The sequence below is a fragment of the Staurois parvus genome, unplaced genomic scaffold (assembly GCF_062004578.1).
Source record: "Staurois parvus isolate SC_StPar_1 unplaced genomic scaffold, SC_StPar_1.0 ptg000423l, whole genome shotgun sequence".
In the NCBI taxonomy this organism is placed as follows: Eukaryota; Metazoa; Chordata; class Amphibia; order Anura; family Ranidae; genus Staurois; species Staurois parvus.
Window position 1 is genome coordinate 2901669 of NW_028318219.1, and position 20027 is coordinate 2921695.

Below are 20027 nucleotides of genomic sequence, written 5' to 3' on the forward strand. Positions count from 1 at the left end.
TTCTCTTGTCAGGATAATAGAACATCGGTAGAATATAAAGAATAAGAGAGCGATTTAAAATGCACCTCTAGCCATTGAAGGAACAACAAGCTGTAAAGAAGTCAAGTAGGGAAGGTTGAGTTGTCAGATTTTGGAGCATTTTGGAAAATTGACATTTGTCTCATTTAAGCCCACCTCTTGTAACAGTTAAAGTAAACCCGTCACCGTCAATAATAGACACGTGCGTTTCGTTTCATTTTATTTTGTTACAATTTGTTTTTCGGAACAAAATGTCATTTTTGGAGTCTGATGTATACAAATCTCTGAATGGACATAGTAACAAATGTCAACAAATCCAAAAAAAAGTTATAACGAAATTAACTAATGCATTTTTTTTTTTAATGGTTGAACTGGATGGACTTTTGTCTTTTTTCAGCCATACTAACTATGTGACTATACATTGGTTTCATTCAGATGGCATCACATGATGCAACAGTAGTTCGAGCCCATAGAGAAATTAATTCAATTTTCAAATTTGATTGATAATTCGGATCCGGCTAACGAATGGATCAAAATTTCTTTCCATCTGTTAACCTCCCTGGCGGTATTCCCGAGTGTAGCTCGGGGTGAAATTTCAGTACCAAAAGCAGTATCCCCAAGCTACACCCTGCAGCGCTTACCTTGTCCTTCGCTCCCGTGATGTCCCTCCTGCAGCGTCCCCGGCCATCTCCTCCGGCCGATGACGGCATCCGGCTTCCGTGTTCCGGTCCCTGTGCCGTTGGGACGTACGGGGGCCGGAGCCGGCAGCAAATTAAAATATTTTAAAAACTAATTTTTTTGGAAACGAATATTACATAGCAAAACATTGCTGTTTCAAAGCATTTCACATACATTTTGTCCCTACTGCTTTGTCCGGCGCCCTGCCTGCATTTTGACTGTTCTTTCTGCCTGGAAACTTAGAAAAGTCCATGGCGTCCAAAAAGCGTCCTTTTAGGTCAAAAGCGGTTTTAGACCGGCTAGAAAACAGCGATAGTAAATCAGAACCACTTGCAGAATTGAGTGATAATGATTCGTGGGGAAATTCGTCATCAGACACTGAAAACGATTTTGCGACTTTACTCAGTGATGTGCGAACTTGGCCCTATATTTCAAATTTCAGTGTTTTTGGTTTGATTATATTATTGAATTAAATTTATTATTATATTATTATTTTTTATGATTATTAAATTATAATTTATGATTTTGTGTTTCAAGTTTTATCATATCCGGAATGTTTACTAGACTCTTGTTTGGACAGATTTCAGTGAGTTATTCCTAAAAATTACAGGCCTACAATAAAAAAACTACATATTTCCGTGCAAAATAATGGTACCGCTTTCAGCACCAAAAATCTGAAATAATCATACCGCCAGGGAGGTTAATTCATATACACCAGTCAATGTTGTCCAATCAGCTCCTGCCATTTCTCTTGGGTGGTCACACTAGTGTCTAAAATATCAAATTTGTCCGATTCGATAATATATTAAATAAATAGCAATCTTCCAGAAAAACTGCAAAATGTTTCAAATCCACCCAGACCAACGAATATACAAAACGAATACCGAAGATACAAAACAAATTCCGAAAACAAATCGGTTCAACATAACGAATGTGATAAAACAAAATTCTTCAAAGAACGAATGCATTGGAAACGAGACTTTCCAGTGTGCACATGTCTAATAATTAATTTAAAGTAAACTTGTCAAAAACCAAGGCAATTCCAACTGAATACATGACTGATGTGTGTGATAGCGCTGGACCTCTAGAAATGAAAGTGGATTACAATTAATCTACCGTAAAGTGATTTTTCCTTCAAAGAAGCAGACCAGCATTTCAGATATAGTAAAAGTGGCCCTGTTCTGGTACTAGACTGCTAATTCTCTGATAGCGACAGAGGAAGTGCTCTCCAGATGGCCAATTCTGTGTGCACTGAGGAGCGCCTGGTACAAAAGTCCATCTCACTTGAAAGCCTTTTTGAAACATTTAATGGTTAAGAGCATCAAATGCATCCAACCCATGTTGAGGGAAAAGAGCCTCCCCCTTCTTCAGGGCTTGAGCATTCGATGTTAATGAAATCATGACAGGATGCACTAGGGGACCCATGTTAAGGCTTGATGAACACTAATGTCTTCTGATGGCACTAAAGGCAGTTGACGGAGTACATGAAGCCATGTGTTAAAACGATTTGTAGGTCCAAATATATAGACAAACAATGATATATACAAATCTTGGCTTTCCCTTGTAAAAGTTCTGTAATAGTGCTTGGCTTTGTCCCCTCCAACCTCCAGAGCCACCATGTTGGTCCATGGATGTGCTGGATAGCCCCATTAACCAACAAGGGAGGCTTGGAGGAGGTAGGACAATTGAAATGTCTATCCGTTTTCTCCAATTTTTATGTTTTTTTTTTCCTATACAGGCATCAGTTGAAAGGAGCTTCTGTAAACTCCAGGAGCCATTTAAAGCCCACTATACCTTTAAAAATCACCCAAACCACCTCAATTTTGAAGTTAGCACCAAAAGTACAAAATTCTGTGCGAATGTAAACTTTCAGTTTTCGCCATCCCTAGTTATTATTAGAGATTACATTTACCAGATGAACTAATTCAACGCATACAATTATTATCACTAATCATTTGCCCTATAGGCATTAATTCCAGCATGCTGTAGAAGGGGACACTTGTGTGGAAGCAGTTATCTCTTTGCAGAGGTCTTACCCTCCACCTACTCAGGTAGAGCCAGAGCTCTCCAATCAGAAGGAAGCATGAGCTTTGCTGACTGCAGAGCTAAGGGCTCATGTACACTGCAGCTGATAAACTCACTTTTAGGAGCTGTTCAGTGTTTTTTTCAGCAGTCGCTGAACTCTCCCTAATGTTTTCCGATGTGTCCATTTACACATCTTCTTTTACAGTCGTTTACAGGCATGTAAGTTTACAGTCGCTTTTTTGAACGCAGGAAACTTGCATTCAGCAGTCAATTTTATCAGCGTTTCAAACGCAAAATGCTTGTAAACACTGCTAAATGCGGCAAATCGCGTTTACAAGCGTTTGCGGTTGAAATTTTTTTTTTTCTCTTCCAGTTCCCGATGCTGTCCAGAGCCTTTTTTCATCATGAAAAATGCATGCAAAACGTTTTCAAGGTACTCAAATGGACAAAACACTGAACACAGTATGTTCCCACCAAGCTTGTCACACATTGTAATGACCAATTCACACCTCAGACCTCTCCCACCCTTGGAAACAAAATATATGTTAATGACCATTCACACCTCAAATTCCTCATGAAGACCCCTTGCCAGATGGCCTTAATGACTCCCTCCACCAGACATGTTTCCCACCCTTGGAAACAAAAGAAATGTTAATGAGAAACTCACACCTAAGCTAATCTCAACACATCCTGCTGTCTCTGCTTCTACTCTCTGAATTTCTCTGAAACAGTCTGAAATAGTTAATAATTTACCACTTTTCAGTGAATTCTGGGCACTCGGGAGGTTCTCCTGTGCTTATCTTTAAAAAACGTTTCTAAACGCAAATGAGCATAAAAGCTCATAACCGCGTTATGCAAACGCGGCTAAACAGACTTTTTTTAACCTACATTTTCCAGCAGTCAGTTTCCATCGTTCAGAAGTGTCATGGAGCCTTAAGGTCTGACTTAACAAGTGGAAAGTTGGACCTCTGCAGAGAGACCACTGCTTTTACATAAAGAACAAGGGTCTTTCTCCAAAGCATGTTGGCAGGGGACAGACTTTTCTATTCTACTCTACTAAGACCTTATGCCTTAGATTTTGATGCACCGAGAATTTATGCTGCTGATGTAAGCTGAAGGTTCAGACGGGCTTTAAAGGATAAGTGTATTTTAAAACAAAGTAGAGTTATACCTTTTTGACCACTTCCCCGACCCAAGTTTAGAGTTACACTTTTTGACCACTTCCCCGACCCAAGTTTAGAGTTATACTTTTTGACCACTTCCCCGACCCAAGTTTAGAGTTACACTTTTTGACCACTTCCCCGACCCAAGTTTAGAGTTACACTTTTTGACCACTTCCCCGACCCAAGTTTAGAGTTATACTTTTTGACCACTTCCCCGACACAAGTTCAGAGTTATACTTTTTGACCACTTCCCCGACACAAGTTCAGAGTTATACTTTTTGACCACTTCCCCGACCCAAGTTCAGAGTTATACTTTTTGACCATTTCCCCGACCCAAGTTTAGAGTTATACTTTTTGACCACGTCCCCGACCCAAGTTTAGAGTTATACTTTTTGACCACTTCCCCAACTCAAGTTTAGAGTTATACTTTTTGACCACTTCCCCGACACAAGTTCAGAGTTATACTTTTTGACCACTTCCCCGACCCAAGTTTACCCGCCTTCCACAGATGCAAATTTATCATGAGGCAATAGTTCTGTTGTCTGTTTATATTTAGCAGCGAAAGCCATCACTGTACTGGCCGTGCCTGCCCATTACAGCCCCATAGACTTCTAATGGAACATCAGTAATCGTCTCAGGCCTCAAGACACAGCCTCATAGAGTTCTATGGGCCACCAACCTGCAGGCGCAGCTCAAAAACTGAAGACTTCGAATCAAGATAAGTATGCCTTGTGGAGGGGGAGAGTGGCTAAGGTGAGGTCGGGGGAGGGAATCAAAAATATGCACTTATCCTTTAATTATTTCTGCGCTCTCTTTATTTCAGTTCGATGTGTATACAGTAAATCCTTAGATGGGATTTATAGTGTTATGTTTATATAGCTTCTTATTTATTAAAGTCAGGACTATTTTTTCCATCAGGTGAATATGATATATTGCACAACATTTGCGTTTAAAACATATACATCCATAAACAGATTTTATAGTGTTTTGGTATATATTTTCTTACTTATTATATTCAGGGCTCTAAAAATACAAAATTGTATTTTTTAATTTATTTTGAGTCAGGGAAACATGAAATATTGCATATAAATATTTAATATTCACCACTGGCAGCCAGAGGCAAAGCATCAGCTTTTTTGATGACTGATTTACAGCCGTGAATTCCTTGAATAGTCTATAGTGTGAATAGACCTACAGAGCAGGAGATCAAATGACTTTCACACAGCTGAATGACTTGCCAGGGAGAGATAGGGTGTGTCTGCATTAGTCAATTAGACACAGGCAGCTGACAAGTATTCAGTTTGTGCTGAGCTTTCTGATGAGGGCGTGTGTCATGGACAACTGCTGTTATATGTGTGTTTGTTAAATAAAGAATTGATGAAAAAAAATTATAAAACATCAATTATATTTGTGCACCAAAATATACTGGCAAATATACTTTCCCTTAAAGCGGTAGTAAACTGCGAAAAGAAAATTCTAAAAAATCTTCTCCCTCCAAGTTAAGAACATAATGTGCTAGTATGCATTGCATACTAGCACATTATGAGAGAATTACCTGAAAACGAAGCCCTCCAGTGGAGCGCTGTCACGGCTCCCCGATGCTTCCATCTTCACCCAGTCTTCCTTCTGGGTTCGTGAGCTGTGGTCATCTGATTGACTGAGCCATGATGCTGCCACTCACGCGCATGCGCAAACAGAGTTTTGGCCGCAGAACGGATCTCTCAATGGACAGCACGCCATCCATTGAGAGCGCAGTGCGCACATGCTGGTGGCATCACTGCCCCTTCTACAGTAAATATCTCCTACATGGTGCACGTTTAGGAGATGTTTACAGTACCTACAGGTAAGCCCTATTAAAGGGAATTTAAAGTAAATCTACTGTCACAGCATACACTTTCATTTTTACATCAGCATTGTAATGCCAATACAAACAATAGTATATCTACTTGATGCCAAATCATGTACATGTACATCATTTGGCTTTAAGTGGTTGTACCTGGATGATGCCTGCACCTTCAGGCAACATCCTGGTATAATTTTTTTTTAAGCCAGTGGCCAGCAGGTAGAGCCTGGAGAGGCACCAGCGGGTGACAGGAAGGGGGAGATGACCCATCCTGCCGCCTGTAAAAGCCATCCAGCGGCACATTTCCTGCTAGGATGGCTTTTACAGGTGGCAGGAGAAGTCATCTCCCCCTTCCTGATGACCATTGGTGCCTCTCCAGGCTCTACCGTCCCACCAGAAAACCAGAATGAAAGCAGGGACTTACCACAGAGATCTCAGAGGACCGGAAGGTCCCCGATGATCTCTATGGTATAGGAAACCGGGAGGTAAACGGTGGGAAAGCATCTGAGTACACCGATCTTGGTGTGATTAGATGCTTTTTCCAATCTCTCCTTAGTCTACCTCCATCAGTTATGCAAGAAAAATGACTCTACATTTGGTTCAAAATCTCACCTCGCCCGAAATCTCACGGATCAGACTGATCTTGGTCTGATCTGATGCTGTTAAGGGCGGAGAAGACATCTAGGGTGTATTAAACCCCAGATGTCTCAATAAAGAGTACCTGTCACTGCTATTGCTGTTGCAAGGGATGTTTACATTCCTTGTGACAGCAATAAAAATGATAATAAAAAAGAAAGAAACAGCGTAAAAAAAAAATAAAAAAAAGTAATAATACATTTTTTTTTAAAGCACCCCTGCCCCCCGTGCTTGCTCGCAAAGATGAACACACGAATTGGTCCTCTGCACATATGTAAACAGCTGTAACTAAACTGGTAACCTATAAAGTGAGTGAGTTTTTCAGCGTTTTTGCATTGGCGTTTAGCTGCATTTTTTCCCGTTTTGCGTTTTCAGCTTTTTTCCCCCCCAAATTTTTTTTTTGCTCAAAAAAAGTCCAAAAACACCGGTTTGCCGTGATTTAGTGCACTTTACAGTGGTTTACTGCGTTTTGCCACATATTTCAGTGTTAGAGCGGTTTTACAGTTTTCCAGCCAAAAAATGCCCCTGCCAAAAAACGTTGATTATAGTCTATGTGTGCATGAACACATAGTATAACATGATGGAGGATTTACTGGCTGTAGAAAAAATTGTCAAACGCCAAAACAGCCGCTGTAAAAACGTCCAGTGTGCATGAGGACATATAGAGTACAACAGCCTCTGCAACATTCATTTTTACTAATATAAAAGGCAGACCAAAATAGAACAGATTGATAGGCAACTAGAATGTGTTAGCTTTGTTAGTCTATGTTGAGTATATGAGCCACTCGCTGTTGTTCTTTTACATTGTATTGTACTGTACAGGTTATATAAAACACAGTGGACAATATACTGGATAATATGACAGGTGTTCAGATTTACAGTACATTTACTCTGAGCTCTAATGTACACTCATTCTGTACTCTTGAATCTATGTTTGCATGTGATCAATATTCTTTTGTTAATTGGAAATATAATAAAAAAAATCTCCTTTTTAAAAAATATACTAAGTGAACTGCTAATGCTAGGAAACAATGCCTCGATGGTCTGGAGAGCAAAGAAATGACACTATAGAAATAGGTGAATGGTTTCTTCTAATAGAAACACAGAAACATAAAGAGACTTTAGAAAGTGATGCTGTTGCTGGGGAGTTGCGGGCATCAACAGAATTGCTATTGTGTCATTGGCTTTAATGTAAGATGTATTTAATAGAACACAACTTGATTTATCAAGATGGATGGGATTGTAACATCCTGTCACATGATTATGTGCTTCCTCTTTCTCCAGTGTGTAAAAGTGATCCTAAAACCAAAAACACTCTGGGATGCATTTTACACAGGCTGAACATCTGGGCCATTTAGAACATCAGAGTACTATTTGTGACAGCTGCCAGTATGATGTCATATGGGGGTTTATTTACTAAAGCTGGAGAGTCCAAAATCAGACTCCCTTCTGCATAGAAACCAATCAGCTTCTAACCTCAGCTTGTTCAATGAAGCTTTGGCAATGAAACCTGGAAGCTGATTGGTTTCTATGCAGAAGGGAGTCTGATTTTGGACTCTCCAGCTTTAGTAAATAAACCCCATGATGTCCTGGATTTTCCGTGGTTATACCAGGGTGATGGCTGCAGCTACAGGCATCATCACAGTATTGTTTTTTAGGGCTGGCGATTCTCTTTTATGTAAAAGCCATCCTAGCAGCTAATTAGCCACTGAATGGCTTTTACAGGTGGCGGGAAGCACCCGCTGCCCTCCAATGCCTCTCCGGGCTTTCCCTTTTGCCAGCTTACCATAGAGCTGATCGGGGAGCGGAATGTGCTTGATCATCTCTATGGTATTAGAAACTGAAAGCAATAAGTATTTGTCATAAAAGTGAAATCTTGTGAGCTGCTATACCAACTGTTCAGTGCCAATAAATTATTAATTTATATGGATATTAGCAGATCGCTTGCACCTTACATATACCCATACAAAGGTGCCAATCCTACTTAAATATCAAAAATTGTGCCACGCTCCACTAAAACAAACAAATATATGTATATATATCTTCAAAATTCATATAAATCTTCCAAAAATTAAGTCAATGCCCATATTCCATCCGTGATCTCTGCAGTTACAATGGTGTAATCTGAACAGCTGTAGCTCGATTCACCTCTGGTTTATTAGCAAACCAATCACTCGTGTACCTTCACCAGTTGTGCTCTCACCTTATATATACTGTATATGACCAAACCGTTAAGTGAGGTCATATAAAGCTTTTGTCCCTTGTATGCACTGAATCTATTGTTATCCTAAGGGGTCTGGATTCCTTTGAATCCTCTAGTAGTCCACCTCCATCAGTTATGCAAGAAAAATGACTCTACATTTGGCTCAAAATCTCACCTCACCCGAAATCTCACGGATCAGACTGATCTTGGTCTGGTCTGATGCTGTTAAGGGCAGAGAAGACATCTAGGGGTTTATTTACTAAAGCTGGAGAGTCCAAAATCAGACTCCCTTCTGCATAGAAACCAATCAGCTTCTAACCTCAGCTTGTTCAATGAAGCTTTGGCAATGAAACCTGGAAGCTGATTGGTTTCTATGCAGAAGTGAGTCTGATTTTGCACTCTCCAGCTTTAGTAAATAAACCCCCTAGGGTCTATTAAACCCCAGATGTCTCAATAAAGAGGACGTGTAGCTGTTGACTGTTGTCACAAGGGATGTTTGCATTCCTTGTGACAGCAATAAAAGGAATTAAAAAAATTAAATTAAAGAGACAGTGTAAAAATGAAAAAATAAATAAATAATAAATAAAATTTTTAAAGCTCCCCCGTTACACCATTCTCATGCACAAAGGTGAACGCATGTGTCGGTATGCTTAGGTATCATGGCAAATGTAAGAGCGAGAGCAATAATTCTAGCACCAGCCTTCCTGTGTGTCGCGTGTAAAGATTTTTAGGTACCGTAGTTTGGTACCGTTCCACAGGCATGCACAATAAAAAGTGTGACACGTTAGGTATTTATTTACTCAGTGTAATATCATCTTTAATAATTTACCAAAAAATGGGGGATTATATTGCATTTGTGTGTACTAAAATTCATTAAAGTGGAATTCCAGTGAAAATGTACAAAAATAAAACTCAGCAGCTACAAAAACTATAGCTGCTGCCTTTAGAAAACAGTGCCCCCCCCCGCAGCTCATTTCATCGGCCGCCCTGTGTTCCCGATGCCGGCATCTTCAGTGTGGGCACCCAGCTTTGACAACTTGTGGCTTCACAGATGGGTGCCCACTGCACATACGCAGGTAGCACTGAATGGTCCCGTAGTCTTCTGGGACCTGTCAAGTGTCCCAGAAGACTACGGGGAGCGAGGGGGGGGGGGGGACAGCTTCCACTTCCGATCAGCTAGGCAATCACAGTGGACCTGTCAATTTTGGGTATCCGCTCCAGCCCCCCCCGGCTCCCCAATGGTGCCAATCCTTAACAGGGAGCGGGTGACCAGTCTTTAAAGCGGAACTTCCCCTATAGGGTAGAGCTTTGCTTTAAAGTGTTTTTTTTCCCAAAAATAAAAAAAAAAGCTGCACAAATACCAAGTAACATAAAAAACTGCAACGCCCACCATTTTATTCTCTATTTAAGCCTCTACTTAAAAAAATTAGAGTAAATTGTATATATATATATATATATAATGTTTGGGGGTTCTATGTAATTTTCTAGCAAAAAAAAAAAAAGATGTTTTTTACATGTAGAAGAGAAAGTTCAGAATTGGCCTGGGTCGGAAGTGGTTAAAGACACTCAGTGGACAGGTAGTAACCTCTGGGACAAGTATATCAGAAATGTTCGTGTTTGTATTCTAAAACTCCTATTTCATCAGCGCACCTTTAAAATGGTATGTTGATGAGCAATAATTAGCAGTAATCCAAAGCAACCAATCAGGTTTATAGCCTGGAGCAGTCAGTAATCAAATAATGCTTTATGACTGGTTGCAGTGGTTTAATTCACTATGCACATTCACCTATTAGAACACAAAAGTGAACTAATTTATCATGTAGTCACATCAGAGCCAAATGGTGCTGTGGAACTGAAGTTGCTAAGAAAGTGAATAGACAGAATCTTGCCTTACCTAGTGGCATGCCGATACCATAGCCCTTTGTATCAAGTAATCCCCCAATTTGGGTGAGATTGCAGTTGAGCCTGCGGTGGTACTCATTCATGGTGGACTCCAGTAGAAAAGCATAGCGAGAGTTCAGGACACGGGCTATTCCCTCCTCCGTGCTCTTCACAAACACACTGGGCTGCTTGGAATTCATGTAGTTCCACATGCGCTGGTAGGTTTGATATCGGGAATTCTGGGGGAACACAATTGTCAAAAAAGCTATATAGCCTGACCATGATAACATATAGACAAGTGACCTATTAAACCTACAGTATATACTAAGAAGCAAAATGTATGATTAGATGAGGAAAAGTGCAATCAAGAACCCAACTTCAACTCCAACCCAACTTGACTAATGCTATATAATTTAACTTGGAAGGTCCAACAAGTCAAAAAGTGTTATGGATTTGGTATATAAGAATAGAGATGTACAAACCTGGAAGAAGGTCATGGTGGACCCACCATGAATGGTTCCATATTCTATATTGGTTTGATCAGCAAGGTCATCAGCTGATTCGATAGGGACTTCCATTCTTTGTACGGTCAGGAAGGCAGCAAGGTTGGCAGTGTAGGAGGAGATGATGATAAGTGTGAAGGCCCACCTAGAGAAAAGCCCATGAGTAAGACAAACAATTCCGTATATACCAATCACCTATAGAATTCCATTTAAGAGCTGGATTTAGATAAAGTGATGCCTAGTAATAAAAATTATTTTTATACAGTATATTTAAAAATCTCCTATCCAGCCAAGTGGCTGTTTGTGATCATAATACCCTTAAATTAGATACGTTAGATCTGTTCAAAAAGAAAAAAAAATGTCCTGAGATCGATTCTTCTTAGCATAAGTTAAAATTTTTCTCCACTTTTTGCCCATACTAAGCAGTCCCAAGATAGGTAGAGCCCCAGGCAAATGCCTCATTTGCCGTACCCTAATGTCTATTGGCCATGTGAAAAAACCTATTGCAAGGATGTACTATTAATAGTAGGATTAAGCCACCATAGACAGCTACATTCCTCGATGGCAATCCTGCAGCTCCTTAACTTACATCCTACCAGTAGTGATACTACAGGCACTGGTATATAATTAGATTAATACAATTATCATCATACAGCATTATCTTTCAGTCTGCGTTAAACCTGACCCAGATAGCCAAAGAGAACTGAAAGATGCTATGGTATGTTGTTTTATTTTCAAAATTCATAGCCCAAAAGACAATTCTAATATTCTTACCACAGGAGCAAGTACATCATTGCAGTTTATACAGTATAGTAGATCTTTCTTTTTCTCAGAAAATCTGGAATATTTTGTATTGTGTTTATAGCTAAACCTTTTGGATAGAGTAGACAAGTATTGGAACCCCTATCAGGTTTTTTGCTGTCCGTGCCCCCACTGAGGAGATATATTATCTTTATTTGTCCTTATATCGACCAAAATAAAAAGTGATATAAATTCCAACAATTTATAGTCGTCACCAGAACAGGAGATGAGGGGAAATCTTCCAACAGGAACACCTGTTCCAGTGAAAGCCGTCTAAGAGGAGTATTTAACCATCTTATTTTAATTAAAATGAAAAAAAAGTGTGCAGCCCTCTCCCCCGCAGATACATATCTAAGCCTGATGTTGATCCAGTGATGTGCATGACAGACGAGGCTCTCTCGGCTCCCTTGCTCCTCATTGGATCAGATACAGCAGCTGGAGCCATTGGCTCTCGCTGCTGTTAATTAGAGCCAGTGATGAGGAGCGAAGGGCAGGACCGAACCCCACTTTGTGTGTCTTATGGACACACAGACCAGCACTCGGGAGCGAGCACACACGAGTGCCCACAGAGTAAGCAACTTACTCTGGGGGCACTCAGCGCGGGGGGTGGGGGTGGGGTTGGATGTGTGGAGCACTGCTGGGAGACTCAAAAAGAGGAGGATCTGGGCTGTCTCATGCAAAACCAAAAACAAAGGATGAAACTTACCAGACACCACTGACGCATCTTGTCGACAAAGCCCTGGGCATGACCTCTGACCCCTGCTGCATAAAGCCTCCTACAGGGAACCACAGGCTGTTCCCCAGTGTGTATTGGTTCTCAAGGATGTGGTGGCGCTCACGAAGGCATGGGTGTGGGTTGTACCACTCATAGGGACTCAGTCTGGTGGAGAAAGAGGAAAAACCATTACCCAGTTACACATTTTAAATAATAACAAGGGTTATAAAAGCATACAAGCTGTTTTGGGACTGCTGGTTGCAACATTCCAACACCTAGACAGGATAGTTCTCTTCCACTTATGAAACTGGGCCAAGGTTTCCTAGTAGACATCTGCTTTAACTATACCTAGTTGGTTCTACCTATGGTACCTTTCACCCGCCCTACGCAGACATCATTGCCTGTATGATGAGTTTTATATCCTCTGCTACTCGTATATGTCATTTTAGTGCCATTAGCTATGTACCTGCATGATTACACCTTGCTATTTGATGCTACCTCTTTTTGTTTGTATAGAATGTTCTACAAGTGCCCTTTAGTCCTTTTGGACCATTCTTTTTAAATATTTGTTAGTCGCACCTATTTTTATGTACAATGAGCTTTGTTTTCCTTTGTATAATGTCTCTATAATGTCTCTCCACTGTGCTCATATGTAAACAGGGTCTTAAAGTGTCCCAGATGCTAAACAAGTTTCACCAAAGCTTCTTTCTCGAGCTGAATATCAAGCGGTATCGGCCAGTTTAACAGAAACCAGCTGACATTCGAACCTTGTGTACGGCAGCAGGTCCGGCTTCTTTCGAAGGGGCATTACAGAAAAAGATCTGCTGATCAGCTTTCGATCAGCACTCTCAGCCAATGGCTGAGAGTGCTGAGCGGTGCGTTCTCGTGGGGTGAGGGGGTGGACAGTCCCTCCGTCCAGGGGTGGACTGACTACTCATGGTGCCCCTGGGCAATAGGGGATCATGGGGCCCCTGTGTCCTTGCCCAAACTCAAAAAAGCCTTTAAAAAAGGTACCAGGGGCATCTCATGGGGCCCCTACTGACCCCGGGCCCTCGGGCAGTGCCCGAGTTTCCAAATGGTCAGTCCTCCCCTGCCTCCGTCAGAACACAATAGCACCATTTGTGTTAGTACAGTGATCTGTCAGTTTGTTTTCATTCAGCCCGCTGTGTTGAACGAAAAAAAAAAACAACTAATAGTGTGTACAAGGCATAAGGCTGCCCACACATGCATTCTGATTGTTTGATCTCCTTTAACTCCATCACTGAATGGATTTAATGGCTAGGGGTACTGGGGTGTGTTGGAGGGTCTATTGATAATGGGTGCTAGTTGATCTGCTGTCACTTGGGGGATCTATTGTTGCAAGGGGTCCACTGTTGCTGATGGAGGATCTATTGCTGCTTGTGGTGGGCCTATTGTGGCTGGAGTGGGGCTTATGTTGCTGGGAGGGATCTACTGTTGAGGAAGGGGTTTATTTTTGCCAATGGATGATCTTTTGCTGCTTGTGGTGGGTATATTATTGCTGGAGGGGGTCTTATGTTGCTGGAAGGGATCTACTGTTAAGGTTAAGGAAGGGGTCTATTTTTACTAATGGAGGATTGCTGCTTGTGGTGGGTCTATTATTGCTGGAGGGGTCTTATGTTGCTGTGAGTGATCTACTGTGGAGGAAGGGGTCTGTTTTTACTAATGGAGAATCTACTGCTGCTTGTGGTGGGTATATTATTGCTGGAGGGGGTCTTATGTTGCTGGAAGGGATCTACTGTTGAGGAAGGGGTCTATTTTGTTAATGGAGGATCTATTTCTGCTTGTGGTGGGTCTATTATTGCTGGGGGGGGTATTATGTTGCTGGGAGGGATCTACTGTTGAGGAAGGGGTCTATTTTTGCTAATGTAGGATCTATTGCTGCTTGTGGTGGGTCTGTAATTGCTGGAGGGGGTCTTATGTTGCTGGGAGAAATCTACTGTTGAGGAAGGGGTCTACTGATGCTGGCTGCTGGGAGATCAGTTGTTTCTGGCAGGGGTCTAATCTTGCTGAAGGGGTATATTGTTGCAGGGGGGTGTCTATTTTCTCTTGGGGGTGCCCTACTGTTGCTGGCAGCAGGACAAGTTCTTCCCTTCAGCACGATGGTTTGACAGTTCCGTGTTTGTGGGGCTCATCTTTAGGGGTCCTTCCTGCCCTTTCAGTGGTTATGGGTGGTTTATTGGATGGAAGTGTTCCTGTGTTTTGTAAGGGTTTGCTTGTTTTCTGGGTGTCTTTGTCATGGCAACTGGCACGGGTCTCAGGGTCTTGGAAGGCATTGATGGGTTTTATTATTTTGGTGAATGGTGGGTTGGGCCCATCACAGGTATGGGTGTACCTACCCTAGCAGATTTACTGCAGTAATGGTGCAGGAGTAAGTTGGTTGTATCAATGTTAATTTTAGGAAATTGTCCTCGAGTCCGTGTATTTGCAGCTGGGGGCCTTGAAGTCTATGTTGGTGGTAGATACAGCCGGTTGGTCAATATATGTCGCCTTCTAAGACCCTAGACTTTAAAGAGGTAATCCGGAGTAACAGGAAGGGGAGCAGTGATTAGGTGAGTTATTGCAAAGAATGTGTAATTTTGGAAAAATGCTGTTACATAGTTAGTCTGGATGAAAAAAGACAAAAGTCCATCCAGTTCAACCATAGAAAAAGTTATAATCCTATACCCACAGTTGATCCAGAGGAAGGAAAAAAAAACCCAGCAAAGCATGATCCAATTTGCTCCTGCTGGGAAAAAATTCCTTCCTGATCCCCCGAGAGGCAATCGGATATTCCCTGGATCAACGTTACCTATAAATGTTAGTATCCAGTTATATTCTGTGTATCTAAGAAAGAATCCAGGACTTTTTTGAAGCAATCCACTGAGCTGGCCAGAACCAACTCTTGAGGGAGTCTATTCCACAAGTCTATTCCTTTTCGTGTTTGGAGATTAAACTTCTTTTGCTCCAGACGTAAAGAGTGCCTCCTTGTCCTCTGTGAAGACAAGGGGGCACTCTTTAATAAAAATGGCTGCTATGGCCTTTAAACTCCAATGCGGCTCAGTGTCGTTTATGATCGCGGAAGTCACAGGTTTAGGTGGGGAGTTTAAAAGGTTTAGGAACAGCCGTAATATCTGCTATACCTTAGTCATGTAGAATCAGAGTTGGGTGGTGCAGGCAGCAGGACAGGTAAGTATTAACATTTTTTTAGGGAAGCTTTTTTATTCCAATATATAGTCGTTTTAAGAGTACTTATCTACAGAGCGTTGTACAACAGACCTAACAAGAGTGACGGAGGGACAGAGGGACTTACATCTGAATGAGGGACATCTGGGAGCTGAACCGTGTCACTCCTATAGAATCTGGCATTAAGATGTTTTTATGCAGCCCTCCGAATAAGCATCTGCACAGCTCAGCGAAGGCAATTATTCACAGCACACCTCCTTGAACACCATCATCCCATGGACAGCATGATCATCAACATGCAAATTTACTATCATGCTCTCAGGACTTTGATGAATAGGCCCCATAATCTTTTACAGTACACTGCCTTTTCCATTTCAGCCGCCTTTTTCTCTCGCTAGTCTGATGTTACTGCCACGGCAATGGATGTTTTGGAACCTAAATAGCCTGAGATCAATACATTATTATACCCCGTGTGACTGATAAACCTATGGGATGAAGTGCTGGCTGAAGAGAATATACTTATAGGAGCTTGTGTCATTTTGGAAGATTAAAAATATGAGGCAAAAAAAAAAAGAAGAAAGTAAAGAGAATCTGAAAGACAGGCATTGACATTCTTCTGTTTTACTATGTAAGTTTTAAAGCGATAATAAACCCCAAACCAAAAATTTAATATATTGCAGATTACCAATTCTTAGATGTGGTGGTTGCATTAGATTTCTTTTTTTTTAGGATTTTTTGCCTTTATTTTTACTTGATGATCTGGCCAGTAAGTCTGTTAGTTTTCAAACTCGTTTAACCACTTGAGCTCCAGAAGGTTTTATCCCCTTCATGAGCAGGGCAATATTTTTGCTATTCAGCACTGTACTACTTTAATTGCCAATTGTTCAGTCATGCAACACTCTACCTAAATGAAATTTATATCTTTTTTTCACACAAATAGAGCTTTCTTTTGGTGGTATTTGATCGCCACTGGGTTTTGTTTTGTTATTGTAATTATATGAATGAAAAAAGACAGAAGATTTTAAAAAAAGAAAAAAACACAAAACCCCATATTTTATACTCTCTGTTTTAAAACATATCTAATAAAAAAATGAAAAAAAAAATCAAATTTCTTCATATATTTAGGCCAAAATGTATTCTGCTACATGTCTTTGGTAAAACAAAAAAAATCCCAATAATCGGATATTAATTGGTTTGTGTGAAAGTTACAGTGTCTACAAATTACAGTATATAGATGGAATTTACACAGCTAGGATATTATACTGGTAATGGTGGTGATCTTAGATTGTACGCTCCTTGAGGGTTAGGGACTGATGTGAATTACAATATATATGTAAAGCACTGTGTAAATTGACAGCGCTATATAAGTACCTGTAATAAATAAATAATAAATAATCAGTGAATGGGACTGCAATAGCGTGGTGGGCAATCTGGCACCAGCTGGTGCTGGCTGGGAGGTACACTGACACTGACATCAATAGTGACACTAATACAATGATACAATATATTACTGTACACTGTCACTGTACTAATGACACTGGCTAGGAAGGGGTTCATCAAGGGGCAATCAAGGGGTTAACTGTGTGCCTAACAAGTGTAATGTCTGTATTATGTGCTGTTTCTACTAAGAGATGTAACTGTTGTACAGTCTCCTGTGCTTTCCAGGGAGAACAAACAGCCAGATCGCTACACTGTGTACAGAATCCTGTTTGTAAACTGTGATTTGATTGGGCATAGCTGATCAGTAGGTCTCTGCCATACATCATTGGCTGACACCTGCTGACAAAATCATGCTGTGTCCAACCACAGAGTGAGTCAGCAGGGGGTACATGCATGTGTACTCCGAACCCGGAAGCAAGCCAGCATCATCTATTTACAGTGCTGAGCCTGCAGTTGCCGCCCAGTAAATCTACTGTGACTGGGTGGCAAGTGGTTAGCAGACCAAGCTGTCCAGTAAAAATGGCAGTTAGGGCTTCTTCAGGCATGTGGCCAGGGGGTGATAAAAGCAGTCAGTTGAGGTGCGGTTTTACTACTTCCCCAACCGCAACTCACCTAAACAAGGGCATGCAATGACTCAGGGTTGGACGTGCCACAGCAGCAGCAAATATTAAAAGACATGTTTTATTCACCGGGCGGTACTGCCAACAAACATAACCCATTCAAGTGAACAGGGCTGTGCTGAAACCACGTGGCATGTGGTTTCTATGCCGCCAGTCAGACTTTTTTGGGGGGTTGAAAAAGGCCTCCTTGCCACCTGTCAAAAAAAGTTGGAGTTTGGATTTATCAGTTAGTCAATTCCATCTAAATCTGCTAGTCCATTTAATACTTCTCTCTCCCCAGATTGACAATGCTGCTGGTCAAAGGTGTCTCCTTTGCTCCTCTGGTGAAGTGGAGACACTCTAAGTCAGGAAATATTTAACTGGCTGAATTATCAGGTGGAAACACAGGAAAAAAGCCTTAAGAACACTAATGCAGCCACCACATTCAAGGATTGCTAAGCAGTAATATTTGAAATCATCTGGCCAGATCATTAGAGAAAAAATGCCTAAAAAAAGAAAACTAATGGAGCTTGCACATCAATTGATTGGTAGGCTGCAATATTTTATTTTGGATTTCAGTTTAACACCACCGTAAGAGCCTATTGCCATTTGCCCAATTTCAAGCAGCAAAACATTTCCTGAAATGCTTCATGAAAATGTATGTCAAGTAAAAATCACATTATTTCCTATGTGGCTTGTTTACTATACACTGCAGTTAAGCGAAACTCTAAGGGCCCATTCACACATTGATGTAAGCATTACCATGCGTACTGTGTGTACACAGGACAGTGTAAATCCAATATTAGGGTCCTTTGGAAGACTGACATTAAAATGGAACTTCGGCTTTGTTGTGGCACACTATTTGATTTATTATTATTTCTCTGTGACCATCACTTGTTTATTATTGCTCTGTGTCTTTAAGCTGTCTCCTTCTGTCTAAGCTGAGCTCTTTCTCTCACCGTACTTGTGTATACTCCTCCCCCCTGCCTCTCTCTGTAATCATTCCACTGTATCCTGTCTTCCTGAATGCATCTTTCATGAGGCTACAACATTAACATTTTTCTACCTATGAATATTCTCCATTAAACAGAACATTCAAATGGGTTTCCTCATCTGACTTCCTCAACATGTGAGTTTATTCATTGAGTTAAACTATCTGACCCAATGCAAGTGATAAATTCAACACCACGTGGTATAGCTGTACACATCCTTGGAGATAAGGTTTATCATCCTTTAGTTGAGTCAGAATAGGCTTGGTCCCTGTTTGCAGATACCTCTCACAATGGAGAAACCCCCCACCATTTATATATTTAAAAAAAAGTAAAAATGTATATTTAGCATGAGAATTGGGACATCAAAGTGACACTAAACAATATCCTTATGTCTCAAAAATAATCCTTTCACATCCACTACTTAATGGCTCTGAGGAATCCAGAGAGTGTGGTGGCTGCAGGATACAGCAGAGGTTCCTAAGCGGTTCAGCCTGTGGAGTTTCTGGATTACTATAAAGCCTATTATATTGGGAAAGTTGGTAAGGGTATCCTTACTGCATTTAGAAGTGTACACTTTTCTGAATTTGAGTTTTTTTGATGTGGCACTAAAAGAGTGTTATATACACTGATGGGATATTCACTGTAGGAAGTATATATAAAAGTTTTTTTTACATATACACTGTATAATTTTACAAAAGATAATGCACTATATGAGTTCTCTTTTCTTTGAGGTGGACTGTTTATGAATATCGTTGGAAGAATTGATTGGATATTTTAGTGAACTTGAAAAAGAATTGTAGTGGACTGTATATTGGTAGTGGATTTATATAATTTTGAAAAAATTTGGGGATTAAGGTGATTGTAGTATTATTTTTTGGAGTATTTGTTAATAACACTGTCACTTATATAATAATTAATATATCTACCAGTCATGGCACGTTGACACGAACATTAGTTGGTTAAGTTGTGCCCACTTACATCAGAAGTCAATGAAATTCTCCTTTACATACAGTATATGGTCAGTGGAGACAGACTCCCTTAGATTGGTAGTCAGTGGGAGAAGGGTCCTTTTAAATTGGTGGTAAATGGGAAAAGTCCCATTACTCTGGTGGTTAGTGGGAAGGATGCTCCTTACATTAGTGGTTAGCAGAAATAATGCTTCGGTGGCCAGAGGATAGAACATTCCTCACATTGGTGGTCAACGGGAAGAATGCTTCCTGTACAGATAGCTCAAAGTGTCAATGGTGTCAGTGCCGCAGCTACTTATCTGAGATTGGTAGTCATTGGGAGATGACTACCAATTAAATTGGTGGTAATTGGAATGAGTCCCAATACTTTGGTGATCAG

General features: G+C 40.8%; 1 protein-coding gene across 3 annotated transcripts in view; it reads right to left on the minus strand.

Moving 5' to 3' along the window:
- The window catches only part of GRIK5 (glutamate ionotropic receptor kainate type subunit 5), a 535332-nt gene that overhangs the window by 25279 nt on the left and 490026 nt on the right, over positions 1-20027 (minus strand). For all 3 annotated transcript variants that reach the window (XM_089687354.1, XM_089687353.1, XM_089687352.1), the window contains 3 exons: positions 12458-12631; positions 10930-11095; positions 10461-10686 (listed from right to left, as the gene is read on the minus strand). In XM_089687354.1, the coding sequence (XP_089543480.1) occupies positions 10461-10686; positions 10930-11095; positions 12458-12631 (566 nt within the window). The remainder of the gene's footprint in view (positions 1-10460; positions 10687-10929; positions 11096-12457; positions 12632-20027) is intronic.